Below are 17838 nucleotides of genomic sequence, written 5' to 3' on the forward strand. Positions count from 1 at the left end.
GTGAGCAGTTCAGAGCACTGTTGGATTCCAACTCCACGTTTCTGGCTTAGAAAGCCTGTCTTTGTTCATTGACCTTGAGGGGAACCTGTGGAAATCAGGTCCTTCTATGTGTCCTGTGTTCTTAAATATCTCCTTAGCATCTTCTCATCTTAAGTAACAGAATTTTCATGATTTCTCTTGCACTTCTTTCTTAGGTTTCAGATGGAGCTCTGAGATGCTTTGCTTCATTAGCTGACAGATTCACACGGCGTGGCGTTGACCCTGCCCCATTAGCTAAGCATGGATTAACTGAGGAGTTGTTGTCTCGCATGGCAGCTGCTGGTGGAACAGCATCAGGACCATCTTCAGCTTGCAAACCAGGACGGAGTAGCACTGGAGCACCAGCTACAGCTGCAGACTCTAAATTAAGTAATCAGGTGTCAACTATTGTAAGCCTGTTGTCAACCCTGTGTAGAGGCTCTCCAGTAGTAACACATGTAAGAAATCCTTTTATGCTACAGCTTTTTGTTCTCATAGGGTTTTCCCCTTTGTGTACTTTAAAATATGCAAGATTTGTGTTGCTGTTTTGTGTAGCAATATGGAAATTTTTAGGTTTTATTTTTATATGTATATATACACATAGGTTGTTTATAAAGAGGGGAAGAAAGGAAACATTTCATATGGAAATGAAACCCAATTCTGATAGTATTTTCTAAAGCCCTGTATATTTTTTATTGTTCAGACTTTTAATTATTTCCAGGATCTCCTAAGATCTGAACTTCCAGATTCTATAGAAAGTGCGTTGCAGGGTGATGAGAGATGTGTACTGGATACCATGCGGTTAGTAGATCTTCTTTTGGTGCTACTGTTCGAAGGGAGAAAAGCCCTGCCAAAATCCAGTGCTGGATCTACAGGCAGAATCCCAGGATTGCGAAGACTGGATAGTTCTGGGGAACGTTCTCATCGGCAGCTGATAGATTGCATCCGCAGTAAGGATACTGATGCACTAATAGATGCTATTGACACAGGAGGTAAGCAAAAATACTCTGAAAAAGAAAATGAGATAAATAAAGTATCTTTTTATAATCTATGGTGTCATAAGAAATGCTTAGGTAGTACCTTGAAAATCTTTATGTACTTATTTTGTTAAATACACAACAAGTCTTGTTAGTAACAATTCCTATGCTACTTTTTTAATTGCAGTTAAGAGCATGAGTGCATAAATGCTTCACTAGAATTACTGAGGATGCGTTTTGTTTTTTTTTTAAGGCCTGGTGTTTATTTAAAGAACACTGATGAAGTTTATTTTATAATTCTGGGAGCTTTAACTATTTTTATTTCATTGCGTCTTTCAGCTTTTGAAGTAAACTTTATGGATGATGTAGGACAAACTCTTTTAAACTGGGCCTCAGCTTTTGGAACTCAGGAAATGGTAAATGTTACAGAATCTTAAAGACTTAGGCTATTTACATAAGGAAAGATGGAAAAAACTAATTTCCTTTTTCTTGTTCAACAGGTAGAATTTCTCTGTGAAAGGGGTGCTGATGTTAACAGAGGTCAGAGGTCATCCTCATTACATTATGCAGCATGTTTTGGAAGACCTCAGGTAGCAAAGGTATGAATTAAACTGACACTTAGCCTTATATGCTGGCTGTTTGCCTTGTTCCGTACAAAATGTCTTCAGTGCAGTATGTCTAACAGGCACACTGTCAAATACTTACATGTTCTTTACAGTGCTCGTGAAAACACAATTTTTTCATCATGACTGCAGTGACGTGAATAAAAGTTGCATATTAGCTCTACAGATACAAAAAGCATTGTCCTAATTTTGCTTATAACCATGAGAAGAGTATAGGAAAAGTGTATGAAAAACAACTTTACTACTTTGACAGGAGGAATCTTAATTGTTTTTTTTTATCTATTTAAAAATATTTGTTTTCAGACTCTCTTACGACATGGTGCAAATCCTGATTTGAGAGATGAAGATGGGAAAACTCCTTTAGACAAAGCTCGTGAAAGGGGGCACAGTGAAGTAGTAGCTATTCTTCAGTCTCCAGGTGAGGGCAGTTTTTAATTTCATGCCCTTGCTAGTAGAAATGCTTAATTCAATTATCAGAATCTTACTTTAGTAAGATTAATAAATATATATATATTGCGACTAACATTCCTTAAACTGCAAAGTGTATATAAAAACAAAATATTTCAGATGTTCTTAAGGGATGGGGATTACTGAAGACACTGCTGGCTGGCCACAAGCAGTGTCTTCTGCCAGTGGTCCTGCTCCTCAGTTGTGGAATGGGGCTAGACTGGGATTTTTGCTGCGGGTTCAGAGGATGTCAGCCTTGGTAGCCTCTCTGGCGTCCTTTCTTTCTACATGGGAACTGCACTTTACATGTTTGTGAGACTTTTGTAGAGCTGGAGCTGGTGGTGGTTTTATGTTCATATTTAGTTCCCTTTAAGGACTTTGAGTTTCTCCTACGAGTGGTCTTAGGTGGTGGTATTTCGAAAAAAAAAAAATGTTTGATAAGAAGTCTTGCAGGTGTAAATTTTATATTTTTAGCAATGCACATTTCATTCAGGTACTTAAATGTTAGTAAAGAAAACTCTTAGATTTGAAGGGGTTTTTTTTATTTGGTTGCTTGGGTTTTGCCATTAAACAGTTTTGGGAAAAAAATATTTTCCAGGGGACTGGATGTGTCCTGTTAACAAAGGAGATGAGAAGAAAAAGAAAGATGCAAACAAGGATGAGGAAGAATGCAATGAACCCAAAGGAGATCCAGAAATGGCACCCATATACTTGAAAAGATTATTGCCTGTGTTTGCACAAACATTTCAACAAACTATGTTGCCTTCAATAAGGTAATATTGTCATGATAGACAATTTCCCTGCATATTTTGAATTTCTTAATATGTTCTGTTTGAAAAAAGCCAAGATTTAATTTGTTTGTTTTTCGTTAAATATTATAACATGGCACTTAAATGTAATTCTGTTTGAATAGAACTGGTGGTTTGAAAGGTGGTGTAAGTCTGATTTTTTTTACTTGGTATTTTAAGTAGCAGGGGTTTTTTTCTGGCAAAATGGTATCTTGGAAAAAATATTGTTGGTAAGTCAGAAGTGGGAGAGCAAAGCATACTCTTGGCTATAGTAGGATGATGAAAGGATACTATGTTCATATAGTACCTTGTATAGATGGTGTATTTGGTTACAGCTGTTCATAGCCATTGTAATGAAAGTACTAATTTGCAAGAGGTGAACTAGTGAGGTGGTATCAAGATAAATTCACTGCAAAATTGTAAGACTGGAAAAAGCTATTTTATAAGGTTTTAGAAGACTTCTTAATAGCTTAAGTGTTAATCAACTGGAGAAGATACATCTTACTGAGACAATTAAAAGCATGTAATCTAATTTAATACTTGAATACGAGGGTGGATAACGGTTGTGATAAATTGTTTCTGACCATAACCTCTCAGCCTTTTACACTATGAATATAACAGTTACTTAGTCTTTTTATTTATGTTCCCAGTGTTTCTAGGTACTTTGAAGGGCGAAAATACAAAATAAAAAGGGACTCCAGTGGAGAGAGAGTCTACATGAGCTAATAATGGGGAACTTAAACTAGGTCATTTCAAATGAAGGAAACAAGAATCTGTGCATTATTAACTGTTGTTGTAGATTGTGGAAAGAAGTAGTTGGCTTTCTGTATTTTAAAGTTTTCTTTATTAATTGGGTAAATAATGTTTTTAAAACTCAGTCAAATAAAAATTTCAGCTTTAGCCATAATTCAGATTGGCTTCCAAATTAATTGTGGTATGCAAAGCTGTATGATCTAAGAGTAATTTCACACTTTAAAACTATAGGGATCTTGCCAAAACATGGGAAGTATGTGACAGAAACGGAGGGCTGGCTACCTGGGAGGAAGATGGAGTGTGCAGAAGTGAATTGCCGTCACTAAGAGTGGATAAAGACAAAATGTAGAATAGGTTTACCTGGAGAAGGGTTGAGGAGAGAAGAATACGTTAGACTCCTAGTGCTGTATAATCAAGAAAGTTCAGTAGGTGAATTATTCTTAGAGATAATCTAGGACTTCACAATAACCAATTTTGGTTCCATTAACAAGATCTGAAACTCAAAAAAAAAAAAAAATTGTTTTGAAAGCATGCATAAATGTAGTGCAAAAGCAGTTTTATCTTGAACTGTTCTGTTGCTTTGATTACTGCTTACTTTATCTTTGTAACAATCTTTTTTCTTTTCTTTCCCCCCTTCCCCCCCCCCAATCTCTTTTTAAAGGAAAGCAAGTCTTGCCCTCATCAGAAAAATGATACATTTTTGTTCTGAGGCGTTGCTGAAAGAGGTTTGTGACTCTGATGCTGGCCACAATCTGCCCACAATACTGGTTGAGATAACAGCCACAGTTCTTGATCAAGAGGTAGGAAGAAAGAAAATGTCCTTGTATGTAACCAGTGCAGAAAAGGGGGTTATACTCGTTGATTCCACACACTTGTTAATAGCTAACACTAAAGTGTTCATAGCATCCATCTGTGACAATATATGAAGTTGAGCATGTAAAGTTATTTTTAGGTAAGGAGATCCTCTCTTATTTTCTTTCCATCCCAATGTATTACAGGATGATGATGATGGCCATTTGCTAGCCTTGCAAATCATTAGGGATTTGGTGGATAAAGGTGGTGATCTTTTTCTAGACCAACTGGCTAGACTTGGTGTAATTAGTAAAGTGTCAACTTTGGCGGGGCCGTCATCTGATGATGAAAACGAAGAGGAGTCTAAGCCTGAGAAGGTAAATACAGAATTGGTAGCTGTATTTTTTCCTGTGAAGCCAACACTTCTGGTACAATTTTCACTGTTAAGAAAATGTCTAGGGCAGGGTAGTTAGGTTATTACATTAATGCTTATTGTATGCCACTTGTTTTAATTGTTTTTATTTTTGTTTTCTGTAACTTCATTTTCTGTGAGCACATTATTATCTGCTGAGTTTTCCTACTATGAAGTACTTATGGTCAAGTTGATTGACACTTGTTTTTCTCTAGTGTTTTGAAAATGACTGCTAAGCACAGTGAGTCCTTTCTGCACAAAGGTCATCTCTTTCAGCATACACGCATCAAATAATTGCAGATGTTTCAAACATAGTTATTGAATATATCAAAAAAATTAAAAAAAAAAAAACTCTACAGAATGAAAACTTGAAGTGCGTATTTACCAATTTCCAGCAGTCCTATTACTGACCACTCAGATGAACTGAATGGATAACAGACTACTTCTGTTATCCATTCAGTTAAGATTTATAGTTAAGTCTTAAGTGTATAGTTAAGCTTTTTACTGTTGGTTTTGGGTAGTTTGGGGCTTTTTGGTGTTGCTGGGGTTTTTTATTATTATAATTAAAATAAATAAAAAAATAAAAAATAAAAAAAGTGTTTGGATGTTAAAAAGCTGTCTGGACGTGGTCTGGAGCAACTGCCTCTAGGTGGCCTTGCCTGACCAGGGGTTTGGACTAAATGGCTCCCAGAGCTATCTTCCAACCTCAACCATTTTTGATTCTTTCTCACAGTACAAGTTTTGAATAGAGGTGAATGTCCCATTCAGTAGGCTGTTGCCATCATTGAGTAGATAAATGTGTACCTGAAAGGAAACTTCTTAAAAATATCTTATTCTATTAAAGAATACTTTTAAAGATACATTTTACCGACAGAAGTAGAGTTCCTATACTTTTGATTTGAGTCCTTCTTTTTCTGCTCAAGCCTTTATAAAATGCCCGTTTTGTGTGTTACTTGTGGTGGTTTTTGGTTTTGTTTTTTTCTTTTTAATGGGTCAGGTGGGTTGGGTTTTTGTTTGGTTGTTTTTTGTTTGTTCAGGTGTTTGTTTTGCTTTGTTTTTCTTTTGTTTAATACTATTTTATTGCAGGAGGATGAACCACAGGAGGATGCTAAAGAACTGCAACAGGGTAAACCCTATCACTGGAGAGACTGGTCAATCATTAGGGGAAGGGACTGCCTGTATATCTGGAGTGATGCTGCAGCCCTGGAACTGTCTAATGGTAGCAATGGATGGTTCAGGTTTATTTTGGATGGAAAACTGGCCACAATGTATTCCAGTGGCAGCCCTGAAGGAGGATCCGATAGTTCAGGTAGTTTCTTTACAATTCAAGTCCGAGTTAAGTTTTGAGACTGTTACATTTGTTTATATAATTTCATTGGAGCTATTTTGTTTTGCAGGAATTGGCTTACTAAATAGTAAAGGATGTAAACAGGTGGAAGGTGGTCAGTTAATTGTGATGCTTTTTATCAGTTAGCATGTGACCATAACTTGACTTCCTTGGTGAATTGTGTTAAGCAAACATCTTGCCAGTAAAAGTGTATTAACTTCGTTTTGTTTTGATCTTCTCCATGCATACTTAATTTTTTCACCCCAGTCATTAAAAGCACTTTGTAGTGGCCATCCCAGGAAAAGCAGGTTGAAATGGTGATTCGTTGTTTGCTTCTAGCTAGCAGAATGAAATTGCATGTGTTTGAAGACAAAGTAATGGCAAGTTTCTCATTGAGAGTGGGAAACAAATTACAGTGTCTTAATTGTTTGTTGGAGAGAGGATAAGGGAACAGACCTTATGCACTGGCAATGCACAGGTGGTTTTAATTTTCTGTACAGAATACACAACTTGTTCTGAATGCAGAAACAACCCTCCTTTATTGTTTCATCTTTTTTGCAACAGTTCATGCATTTATGAACCTGCAGACATAAAATGCTTTGCAATATTATTATGTTTTCAACAAGCCATTGAGTGAAATAACAGAACATATTATGATTCAGGATAGAAATGAAGTGCTAATGACTTTATCCATTGATCTTTGGGCATGAAGGCAAAATGTGGTACAGTATGTTTCTAGATTATAACACAGCTGGAAACCACTTCTGGGTATTTTTTTCTAGATATATTTTTGATCAGAAAATTCATCATTGCATTCTTTTTAACAAGGCTAATGCTTTAAAAGGTAAAAAATTTCTGTGATAAGACTCTTGCTTATCATATGATTCAATTTTAAGAAGATCCATGAGGTTAATTTCTTAAATGCTCACAGGCCTCAGATGCCAGTTCTGCTTTCTTCTTTCTAAATGATGTGGGTGTGGGGATGACACTTTACTATTTCTTTACAACATGAGTGGAATGGGCACAGCTCAGATGAAGTTGGAGTGAAGAGAACCTGAAAGTCAGATGGAGTATTTAAGATAATGCATCTTTTCATATCAATCTTTTAAAAAAGATTGAATAAATCCGAAGTTTTTGAACAAGATAACTAGCATGGATATTATGGAAGGGAAGGAGCTAAACTAGGGTTAAATGAGGCTTCTTGCAACTTTTTGTCAAATAGATATCTACTAAGAGTGCTGACATTGCGGTGTCATTTGCCTGAATTTTAACCATTAGCTCTAAGTGTGTGCAGCAGCCTCTTTACTTAAGTGATAAGAAGCTGGTATTTAATAACTAAAATTACTACCATACAGTGTAGACTCAGAATAGTATCTTACAGTCCTGAACTATACTATATGTTCTGATGTACTAAATCATTACTGACTGATCTCATGGTATACTTTTTAGTAATTTCACGACTGGCAAGAATATAGAGGGTTGAGTAATGGAATTTGTTAGTGTGTATCGCATGATGAAAGTTGGGGGGGGAGAGGGAAATGTAGATCCTATGAACATTTTTGGAAGGTCTGTACTCACCCCTCTCCACACTAGCTTAATCCTTGTTTTGTTTGAATTTTTAGAAAAAATAAAAGTTCAATGCAAAAATTGAAATTTAATGGTAATTCTGAAGCTTTAAATGAGTCCCAAAATTCTGTCTACGGGAACCCAAAATTATTCCCAATCATGTGTTATCCTCTCACTTTGAGTGTGATGTGCTGTATAATAAAGCTATGAAAATGTAGTTATGGAAATCTGGAAGGATTCCATTAATAGAACTTTAATTTTGCATATGAAATTTCACAATTCTTTTTATAAACCTCTCTGGATTTTATGAATTTTGAGCAAAAATGAATGTTATGCCTCAAGAATGCATATTTATTTTTGCACAGATTATTCATTTTTGTATTATAAAACAATAAAAATGGCACATTTTAAAACCTAGAGCATAAGTCATTGCAACAAAAGGAAAACAGCAATTTTACAAGTGCATGGACTACAAAAGTTGTATTTCTCAAATCAGTGTGCTGAAAGATGAAGATATTTGTTAGCTTTGAAGTTGGATGTAATCTTTAATGAGGTTATTGCATTTTTATTTTAAATGGAATTTTGTTTTTTTAAATTATGAACTTGTCATATTTTCTGGAATTGTGCTAATTAACATTTCCAATGTAGTGTCCAGCCTTTTTAATTACTTCAAAATATAATTTAATAAAATTGGAGGTAATTTGGAATAATTTCAGGCTAGATTACCTACATATCTTTTTCATCTATTAAATATCTCCATATAAATATTAGCTTTTAATCAAGTCTTGTGTGCTGCCATTAGATTAGTATTTTTTTTAATGTCATGTTTTTCTCAGAACTATAGAGGTCCTTAAAATTTCTGTACTAAAAAAGGAATGGGAACATTTGCATTAATGTCACTGTATTAAGTAGTGTGACTGTGGATTTCTTGCTTTCTCTGAGGTGAATTTAGAGGTTCTACAAAGGAGATGAATGAAAGTTTTCAGTATAGTTTATAAAAAAATACTTTTGTTGCCTTTGTGACACAATCTGAGCAAATAGCTGTTAGCTCAAATTTGCTTTCATCACATGTTGCTTGTCAGACTCTATTTTTTTCTTTTTAACGTATTTTTTCCCCTGGCTTTTATGTCTTCAGTGTCTTTTGTCCATCTGCTTTAAGCTATAAAGTTGATTGCTGTTTTCCTCTTGGAGGATTCATTTAATGTCCTATTCCTAAAAACTCTCTTTTGAGAATAGTTCATGCTGGCCATAAAGAGAGAAATTATTTTTTGCAAGACCAAAAGCTTATAATGGATTTCTTTGATCTTCCCATTATAATTGTGAAGATGATTTAATACATCTGTCATTAGCACCATTCAGGAAGAATTGCATTGTCCACTTTGATGCCATTGTGGAATAAATCACTGTTGAAGTACAGAAATATACTGGGAAGAAATTTAGAACGCTTTACGACCCTTAATTTCAAACTTAATTTTGCATTGAATGTACTCAGTTGTTTTGCTCTCGCAATTGAAAAAAAAAAACTTTGAGAGAGATGGTGGTGGAAACAATTGTGGGAAGAAAAAAAATGTGTTTTTCTTTTTAAATAGAAAGTAGGAGTGAGTTCCTTGAGAAGCTGCAAAGAGCTCGAAGCCAAGTAAAACCATCTACCACAAGCCAGCCAATTTTATCGGCACCAGGGCCAACTAAACTTACTGTAGGAAACTGGTCACTCACCTGTTTAAAGGAAGGAGAAATTGCTATTCACAATTCCGATGGTCAGCAAGCTACCATCCTGAAAGAAGATCTGCCAGGCTTTGTGTTTGAATCTAACAGAGGAACAAAGCATTCTTTTACAGCTGAAACCTCTTTGGGTAAGTATGTAGGTATGTGTTATGTGCAGGTAGGAGCAAGTGTAAAAGAGGTAGATTTTCTGTTTGTTGCTTTTCATAGCTGTGAGAAATCTGTAACTTTTCTGAAAATATGTTGCAGGGTCAGAATTTGTGACGGGCTGGACAGGCAAAAGAGGAAGAAAGCTGAAATCTAAACTGGAGAAGACTAAGCAAAAGGTTGGTGAGCATCTGTGGATTTTATACTTAGAATTTAATTGAGTTTGTTTTGTTTTGTAAGATGCTTGTAGAGTTGTAGTTTCTTCTTAGAGGATTAAAATCTCTGAGTTCAGTTGCATACAGTTTTATGCAAAGCTTGAAGGAGAAAACTTCACTCATAAGAAAGCACTTCTGCAGGTGCTTTTATCCAGCAGTCTTAGTAAACTCTGCGCTCTCCTAGAGAAAAAACAAATTTTCTTTAAAAAATATAAGGAAATTCAATCTTTCAAACCTATAGTTGTATAATTCTGTAGGTTTTTCTTTTTTTTCTTTCATAAAAAAAAAAAATATTCTGAAAAGAAAAGATGTTATGATCAATACTGTAGTTGTATCAGAGGCATATGTTACTTCTGTTCACTATGTTTAGACACTAATTTTAGACTGGATGTTGTGACAGATAAGGGGATGAAAGTGAACGGTCTGTATTGTAAAAGTTGGGCTGGTGAATCCAAATGTGTAAATGTCCTCATTTTAGGCTTCTCTAAAATTCCCTTCCCCCCCCCCCCCCCCCCCATAAGAGGGGGTGGGGGGAAATTGAGAAATCAAGTATTAAGCTTTTTACAAAAAACACAAAATAGAACAAGTATATTCTGTGGCCAGCTGATGCTAAGGGCTCAAGCTAATCTGCAGTCTTGACCTCTCTTGCAGTTGCAGTTTCTAACAGTGCAGCTGATATGTTCTGTACCAAAAATCTGCAGCATGTAAGGACACTTATGTCTGAGGAAATGTGAAACTAAATTGAAAATTAAAATACTGTGCGAATGAGGATAGGTGGAACGATAAAAGGAAGACAGTGCTCTTTTGTACCTGAGATTGCACTGTGTAGCTCCAAAGCTTGTGAAATGTATTGTTGTAGGACACATGCTGATAATGAAAAGGAAAGATTTTTGGAGAAATTTCTTATAAGTAAGATGTTGTTTAAGAAGAACTTATTTTATCTGATCTGTATCTTGTGTGATCCATACTTTATAGGAAAAGTAGTTCTTAGTATAAGGTCACGTAAGGATTTTTTGTGTGACTTGGTTTAAGGAATGTGAATAGAGCATTCAGAAACCATATAAAACCCCCTTAATCTTCCCTCTAAGATGATTAGTGGATCCATGATATAGTTCTAGTGAAACAGATTTACAGATTGAGTCCCATCTTTTCTCCTACCTTAGGCTTACAAGCATATATTAAATTACAGCACAAATTTCTGTAAGTTTCAATAAGATCCCATGTATTTCTATGTATTTCTCCTGTACTTTTAGCCTTTTACAACCTTTGCCTTTCCTGAGGTATGATAGGTTTCAGTTTTCCCCTATTTGTTGTGTCTGTCATGGACTTCTTCGTAAAAGATGACCATGTTTTAGTATTTCGGAGAATAACAATAGTCTCATTACATACAGTAAGGTATGACTTCTGATAGTCAGAATCCATTTTCTAGGTACGCACTATGGCGAGAGATTTGTATGATGATCATTTTAAAGCTGTTGAAAGCATGCCTCGAGGAGTAGTTGTAACCCTGAGGAACATAGCAACACAGTTAGAGTCTGCATGGGAACTTCACACAAACAGACACGTAAGTGTACCTCCTTTAATTTATAATGTGTGATGTCAGTGGAAATCACATCATAATGCTCAGACTAGTCTGTCATGGTATCAAGGAAAGTCACAATATATTTGTCTGAAATATGGGGGTTTTAATGCATGTAATTCCTAGTTATGTGCTTTAGTGGGATACTGTTTTTCAAATGAAGCAATTGGAAATACTGTTACGTTGTTTCACCATAATTGTCTTTTTGTCTTCCAGTGTATTGAGGGAGAAAACACTTGGAGAGATTTAATGAAGACCGCTTTGGAAGACTTAATTGTATTACTGAAGGATGAGAATACTATTTCTCCATATGAAATGTGCAGTAGTGGCTTAGTTCAATCATTGCTTACAGTTTTAAATAATGTGAGTTTATAGAACATAAGTTTCTAAAGAAGAACTTCCTAAAAAAAAAAAAAAAAAATGTAGGCATGTGCCTTACTTAAAAAAACCTATTATAAACATGGCTTTTTCCTGTCTTGATGAAAATCAGGCAGACTTGCTCCATTAGTGGTCTACCTGTTGAATATATGCTATCACAATAGATTACTTGAGTTTGAATAAGCCATTAAAAATCTTAAATCAACACTGGTCAGTTCTCATGGCTGATATAATTTAGCTTTTCACATACAGATTTGAAATAGGAAATTCAATGAAACTGAAGAGAGATTTTTGCCAGTACGAAGAATTAATATATTGCTTTGTATTAGAAGTAACTTTTTTTTTTTTTCCTCTTAGAATGTTGATTTAGATGTGAAGCAAGACTGTAGTCAACTGGTAGAGAGAATAAATGTTTTCAAAACGGCATTCAGTGAAAATGAAGACGATGAAAGGTAAAAGCAAAACAAAACAAAAAAAACCCCCTTCGCATCTGTGAAGCAGTATGGTGTGATTAAAATAGCTTAAAGACAAAAGAACTGTTCTTTCCCTTTCAACTTGTCTATCTCTGGAATAGAAAATTGGACTTCAAAAGACAGCGTCTGCTACTGAAGTAGCAATTGAAAATTTTACTGAGTTACTTCTATCTGTAAGAGTCAACTGTACTGAATCCATGTTGACAGATAGCAAGGTGACTGTTGTTCATCACTGTGCAGACTAATATTTTTCTCACTCTGCTGTAAGCCTGTGACTAGAACAGACGATACCAGTAGAAATTGCATGCCATGCTACAGCTGGGTACTGTTCTCTGAGATAGTGTAGGATTTTTTTTGTGTTTGTTGTGTGGTAATATGGTAACTGTTCATTTTCACAGTCGTCCAGCAGTTGCATTAATTCGGAAGTTGATAGCAGTGTTAGAATCTATCGAACGTCTACCTCTCCACTTGTATGATACACCAGGATCTACGTACAATCTTCAGGTAAATGAAGTCTGTATGAAGCATGTTCTTGTAAAAGTGGATAGAATTGGGTAAAGAACGACAAACTTTTTGGCATCTGTTCCCTCTAACACTTAACCTAAATGTTTGGTGCCACTTTTACACTGTGAAGTGAATTTTCATTGAAGACATAATGTGTTTGTTCTTTCTTTTGCCTTCAAGCATTATTCTCTTTATATGGGAATATGCCCCTATTAAGCATGAACAAGCATTTTGTTAAAGACAATTCTAAGATGTTTATTTGTGATGACTAGTGGTGGGCTATAATTGTTAAAAGGGCCCCTTCTAGGGCAGTTTGATTTCTGGTAATATAAGACACCTGCAGGATTAGCAGCTTTTTATAAAGGAAAGCTGCAGTTTGGCTAAAAACAGTACTTGGTTTTATCCAGTTTGAGTCTTAATTTTCTATATTTGGAAATAACACTTCAGGATTTTGCAAGATGGCAGTCAAGTGTCAGTATTTCTGTTTTGATGTTACATTATTAGCAAATAGTTTTAGAAAGTTGCAAAAACACTACTGCTATTGAATATTTTGAAAAAGCATTTTCAGTTTTTATATTATTGTAGTTGCTAGTCTACAAGATTTGGAAATAAAAGCACTGAAAACACAGGAAAAGTGAGAAAATAATAGCTTATACATAGACTGACATATTAAAGAATTGTTTCGTTAATTGAAAAAATGGAACACCAGGCAATTACTTTTTAAAGCATTAAATTGGAATATGGTTTTCTTATTTGCACAATAAAATTACTTAAACTGTTGTAGTGAAATATATTGCTTTTCTTAAAATTACAAAACCAAATCAGAAAAGCCAGTATTAATGTTGAGCTGCACTTTCAGATATTAACACGGCGCTTGAGGTTTCGTTTGGAACGTGCCTCGGGGGAGACATCTTTAATAGATCGAACTGGTAGAATGCTAAAGATGGAGCCACTGGCAACTGTTGAATCTCTAGAACAGTATCTCCTGAAAATGGTGAGCAACGTACCACACACAGAGTTCGCAAGGAATGGCTGCGTTCTGCATCTCTAATATTCGATTTCTTTTCATTCATATGTAGGTAGCAAAGCAATGGTACGACTTTGATAGGGCTTCATTTGTTTTTGTACGAAAACTCCGTGAAGGCCAAACATTTGTGTTCAGGCATCAACATGATTTTGATGAAAATGGAATTATTTACTGGATCGGAACAAATGCAAAGTGAGTTCCTTCAAAGCTAGATGTTTTGGAGTTGGACACAATGAACTGTGATCCATGGGTGGGGTGCAAAGAGAGAATTCATAATGAAATGAAATGATATGTACAATTTTTTTGGGCATGGGAGGTATCTTTAATTTTACTGTGGATCAAGAGAATTACATTTATTTTTGCTGTACTTAAATAATAGAAAAATATGAAACTCTGAAGTTGTGTTGAGAACTCATTTGTATGCTTACCTAAGAAATGAAGGGGTGGGGAAGTTTGGTCTTTGTTTTTGTTTACTGTGGTGGTGGTTGTTGGTTTGTTTTCTGTTCTGTTTTTTTAAAACCACTGTAGTAAAGTGACGTAACGAACTCACCTGTAATACGCAATTTACAGTAAATGTCAAATGTTACTTATATTTGTTTTTTTTAATGTAAGTAATAATTGAACAGTACATTTTTCTTTTTAATATAGAACTGCATATGAGTGGGTAAATCCAGCAGCGTATGGGTTAGTAGTGGTTACGTCCTCAGAAGGAAGAAATCTGCCTTATGGCCGCTTAGAAGACATCCTAAGCCGCGACAGTTCAGCTCTCAATTGTCATACTAATGATGATAAGAATGCTTGGTTTGCCATAGATCTTGGCCTTTGGGTTATTCCATCAGCTTACACATTACGCCATGCTCGAGGCTATGGACGATCTGCTCTCAGAAATTGGGTTTTCCAGGTATCTAAGGATGGACAGAACTGGACTACTTTGTATACTCATGTTGATGACTGTAGTCTCAACGAACCAGGGTATGTCAGTGTATTATAATTTCTTATAAAACTGAGCTCAGGAAAAACTTACTTGGCTGTAGGCTAATTTAATGTGTTCTGTAGGTGTAATAATGTAACTATATAAAGGAATGGCAGGTGATCTAAATGATCAAGGATGGGCTGGAAAGTAGGTGTTTCATAAGGTCTCTGTATGGTTCACATAATAGAATTTATGCTTTTCTGTCACTATAAATTTTGCATTTGGTATTTTTCTGAGAAAATAGTTACACCAGCACTCATTCAGAGTTTGTCTCTAGTATTAGTAGGTTTAATGTTCCTTGTGTTCTTGGCAGTTTTCTGGTTTTATCCATGCATGATCAACGTTATGGTTTTGTTTGCTTTGGTGCTAAGGTTTTTTGATTTCAGCTTTTTTTATCTCTCCCCTGATACATGTAAAGGTCTACAGCAACATGGCCTTTAGATCCTCCAAAAGACGAGAAACAAGGTTGGAGACATGTTAGAATAAAACAGATGGGAAAGAATGCCAGTGGGCAAACACACTACCTCTCCCTATCTGGATTTGAACTTTATGGCACTGTGAATGGAGTATGTGAAGATCAGCTGGGTAAGAAAAAGAATGCGTACATCCTATTTTTGTTCTCTTAAAATGCTAATGAACATACAATATAAAAATCGGTGTGAGAAAGCAGGTTAACTTTTGGGGTGGAACTTGCTTAGAAACAAGCTAAAAATTATTTCCCATTCAGTACTTTTAAGTCATTTCATCTCCTACATTTCTTGTAGGAAAAGCTGCTAAAGAAGCTGAAGCAAATCTGCGAAGGCAGAGACGTCTGGTCCGTTCTCAGGTGTTGAAATATATGGTTCCAGGAGCTCGTGTAATCAGAGGAATTGATTGGAAATGGAGAGATCAGGATGGAAGCCCACAGGGTGAAGGCACTGTTACAGGAGAATTGCATAATGGTGAGCACAAATTGCCTGAATTTCTAAATGCCTGTAGCATGATTAGTTCATGTGGAATGGGTAACGTTAAAGTGTTTCCTTTGTAGTGTCTTGAAGTTGAATGTTTTGGGGAGAAGGAACTCAAATGCTACAGCTGTTGTGGTTCATTTGTGAAATTCCTTTTTAATGCATGAAAAAAAATTGTTGCTGTAAATGAAAGTTTTGTAAAGCATTACTTGGTTAAAATACCAAATTGTTATTTAGACAGTGTTATAAAGAAGAAAAAGTATATGAAGGACATTGCTGCAAACTGATTGTTTAAGCTTTGGGCCTGCAAAATCTGTAATTACCATCTTCATTCCTTCTAGCTTAGCATTTGCAATATTTTTCTTGACTTTTGTTGTATCCTGTACCTTTCCTACTTTGCTAGCTTTGTTGGGATCAAGTTGCTATTTTTTTTTTTTTAAATAAAAGCATCAAAAGCAGTTAACTTATGGAGCAAAACAAAAACCTGCATCAGTCAGGGAAGTCAGTGCTCAGGAAGATAAGATACTAAAGAGGCTCCAGAAGAGGTGATGATCTTGTCTGCTGAACATGCTTTCCATCCTTTTCCCCCCTTCTCCCTCTGTTTTGGGGTATATAAAACTTACCTTGTTTCTGAAGCAACTTCAGCCACTCTTAGGCTCGTTCTTAGCCAGATTTTAAATATTCTTCTAGTTTGCTGAGTTGTCAGCTCTCAAAGATGGAGAAATGTCCAAAGTACAATGTCTTAAAATGTTTTGAAACTTTGAATCTTATTTAAGCCGTTCAGGATGGCTTGTAGGGAATTCTTCCATCATCTGTATATTATTCTTATCAGAAGCAACAGTATCCATAGCTACATTCTCACTTTGAAGACTTTAGGTATTATTGGTGAGTAGTATTCTACTAAATCAGTGTTTTCATTCCTATATTCCAGTAAAGCTTTCCCTTTTAAGCATAGGTGAAATTGAAGTTCATTTATCAAGTGGTGATGCTAAACAATGTGAAACACATATTAGCAGACTCTTATGCCTACCACAGTTGTCTTTTAAATAGAATTTTGAAAATAGTATCCCATTGACCTTTTTGTCATTATTCACAAGTTTAGACAAATCTTGAGTTGTTTTAGGGCTATAATAATGGAGTAGTAAGACTCCATATGGATTAAAAAATCGTGCAGATTGAAAACTGCTTGTAATTAATATTCTAGGAAAAGGAACTATGCAAAACAAGAATAGTTAATTAGTTACGTCCAGATATTCATAAAGGTGGAAAATGATACTGTTTAACTGCAGTATGAGTATACTTTTTCTTTCTTTTTTTTTTTTTTCATAAGAAAGGCAAATAAACTATAGAAAGGAAAAACTTCAGACTTGCGTCACAACTTTCAAGGCTTAGTGACGTGAAGCTACTCAGATATAGCTCATGAAGATGGAATAAAATAACACAAAAATAAAGTGATTTAAACCTGCTCATGTGGGGATGAGATGTCTACTTTTACCTGAAGACTTTATCCATTTTAAATACTCTTCCTCCAGAGTGATATGTCCAAATAGAAAATTACCTGTGATACTCTGTTTTGGTCTAGAAGTGATGACTTTTGGACAGTTATAAAAGTGTACTTGGCAGTACTAAAGAAAAATTTTACTTTAAATTAACACTCTCTTATCAAAGAAAAATGTGTGTACATCTGGACCAGACATCTTGTTTTGAATTTCTCTCTGAGGTTACAGAAAATAATTGAGCTTTAGACATTTTATTTTTGAAAAAAATGTATATCAGTTAAAATGTTGACAAGAAGTTCTGTTACAGATAACATACAATAAAAATACTAGGAGGAATTTTTTTTAGGTGACTCTGAAGTTGTGGTACATACTCAAACAAGCAAAAATAAATTGTTTTGCCCCTATTTCTGTCCTAGTTTGCTAAATTTTGCATGTTACCCTCATTATTGCAAATTTATTACATTTAACTGTTAAAAAAATACTGGTACTCTAAATAATCATTTACTAAAGGAACTGAAGAGTAGCATCTCTTTTCAATCTTTGGTCCCAGTATAAAGTTTCATTTTATGAAATGTATTCTTTTTCAACCCCAGAATCTTACATGAAGTAGTCCTTACCTGACTCTGTAAACCTTTTCCTGTGAATAAGAATATTTCAGTCTGCATAAATTA

The 17838-nt window shown here is 35.2% G+C and overlaps 1 protein-coding gene across 9 annotated transcripts in view; it reads left to right on the forward strand.

Moving 5' to 3' along the window:
- The window catches only part of HECTD1 (HECT domain E3 ubiquitin protein ligase 1), a 60302-nt gene that overhangs the window by 22328 nt on the left and 20136 nt on the right, over positions 1-17838 (forward strand). For 4 of the 9 annotated variants that reach the window (XM_030484172.1, XM_030484179.1, XM_030484180.1 and 1 more), the window contains exons 5-24: positions 195-476; positions 722-1010; positions 1335-1411; positions 1496-1594; positions 1922-2036; positions 2664-2838; positions 4268-4406; positions 4605-4775; positions 5897-6119; positions 9293-9568; positions 9675-9751; positions 11217-11351; positions 11583-11729; positions 12102-12196; positions 12616-12721; positions 13581-13715; positions 13801-13940; positions 14397-14720; positions 15140-15306; positions 15486-15662. In XM_030484172.1, coding sequence (XP_030340032.1) covers positions 195-476; positions 722-1010; positions 1335-1411; positions 1496-1594; positions 1922-2036; positions 2664-2838; positions 4268-4406; positions 4605-4775; positions 5897-6119; positions 9293-9568; positions 9675-9751; positions 11217-11351; positions 11583-11729; positions 12102-12196; positions 12616-12721; positions 13581-13715; positions 13801-13940; positions 14397-14720; positions 15140-15306; positions 15486-15662 — 3349 coding nt within the window. The remainder of the gene's footprint in view (positions 1-194; positions 477-721; positions 1011-1334; positions 1412-1495; positions 1595-1921; positions 2037-2663; positions 2839-4267; positions 4407-4604; positions 4776-5896; positions 6120-9292; positions 9569-9674; positions 9752-11216; positions 11352-11582; positions 11730-12101; positions 12197-12615; positions 12722-13580; positions 13716-13800; positions 13941-14396; positions 14721-15139; positions 15307-15485; positions 15663-17838) is intronic. The other 5 variants (XM_030484181.1, XM_030484176.2, XM_030484174.1 and 2 more) reach the window with 3 other exon arrangements.

The sequence above is a fragment of the Strigops habroptila genome, chromosome 4, assembly GCF_004027225.2.
Source record: "Strigops habroptila isolate Jane chromosome 4, bStrHab1.2.pri, whole genome shotgun sequence".
Classification (NCBI taxonomy): domain Eukaryota; kingdom Metazoa; phylum Chordata; class Aves; order Psittaciformes; family Psittacidae; genus Strigops; species Strigops habroptila.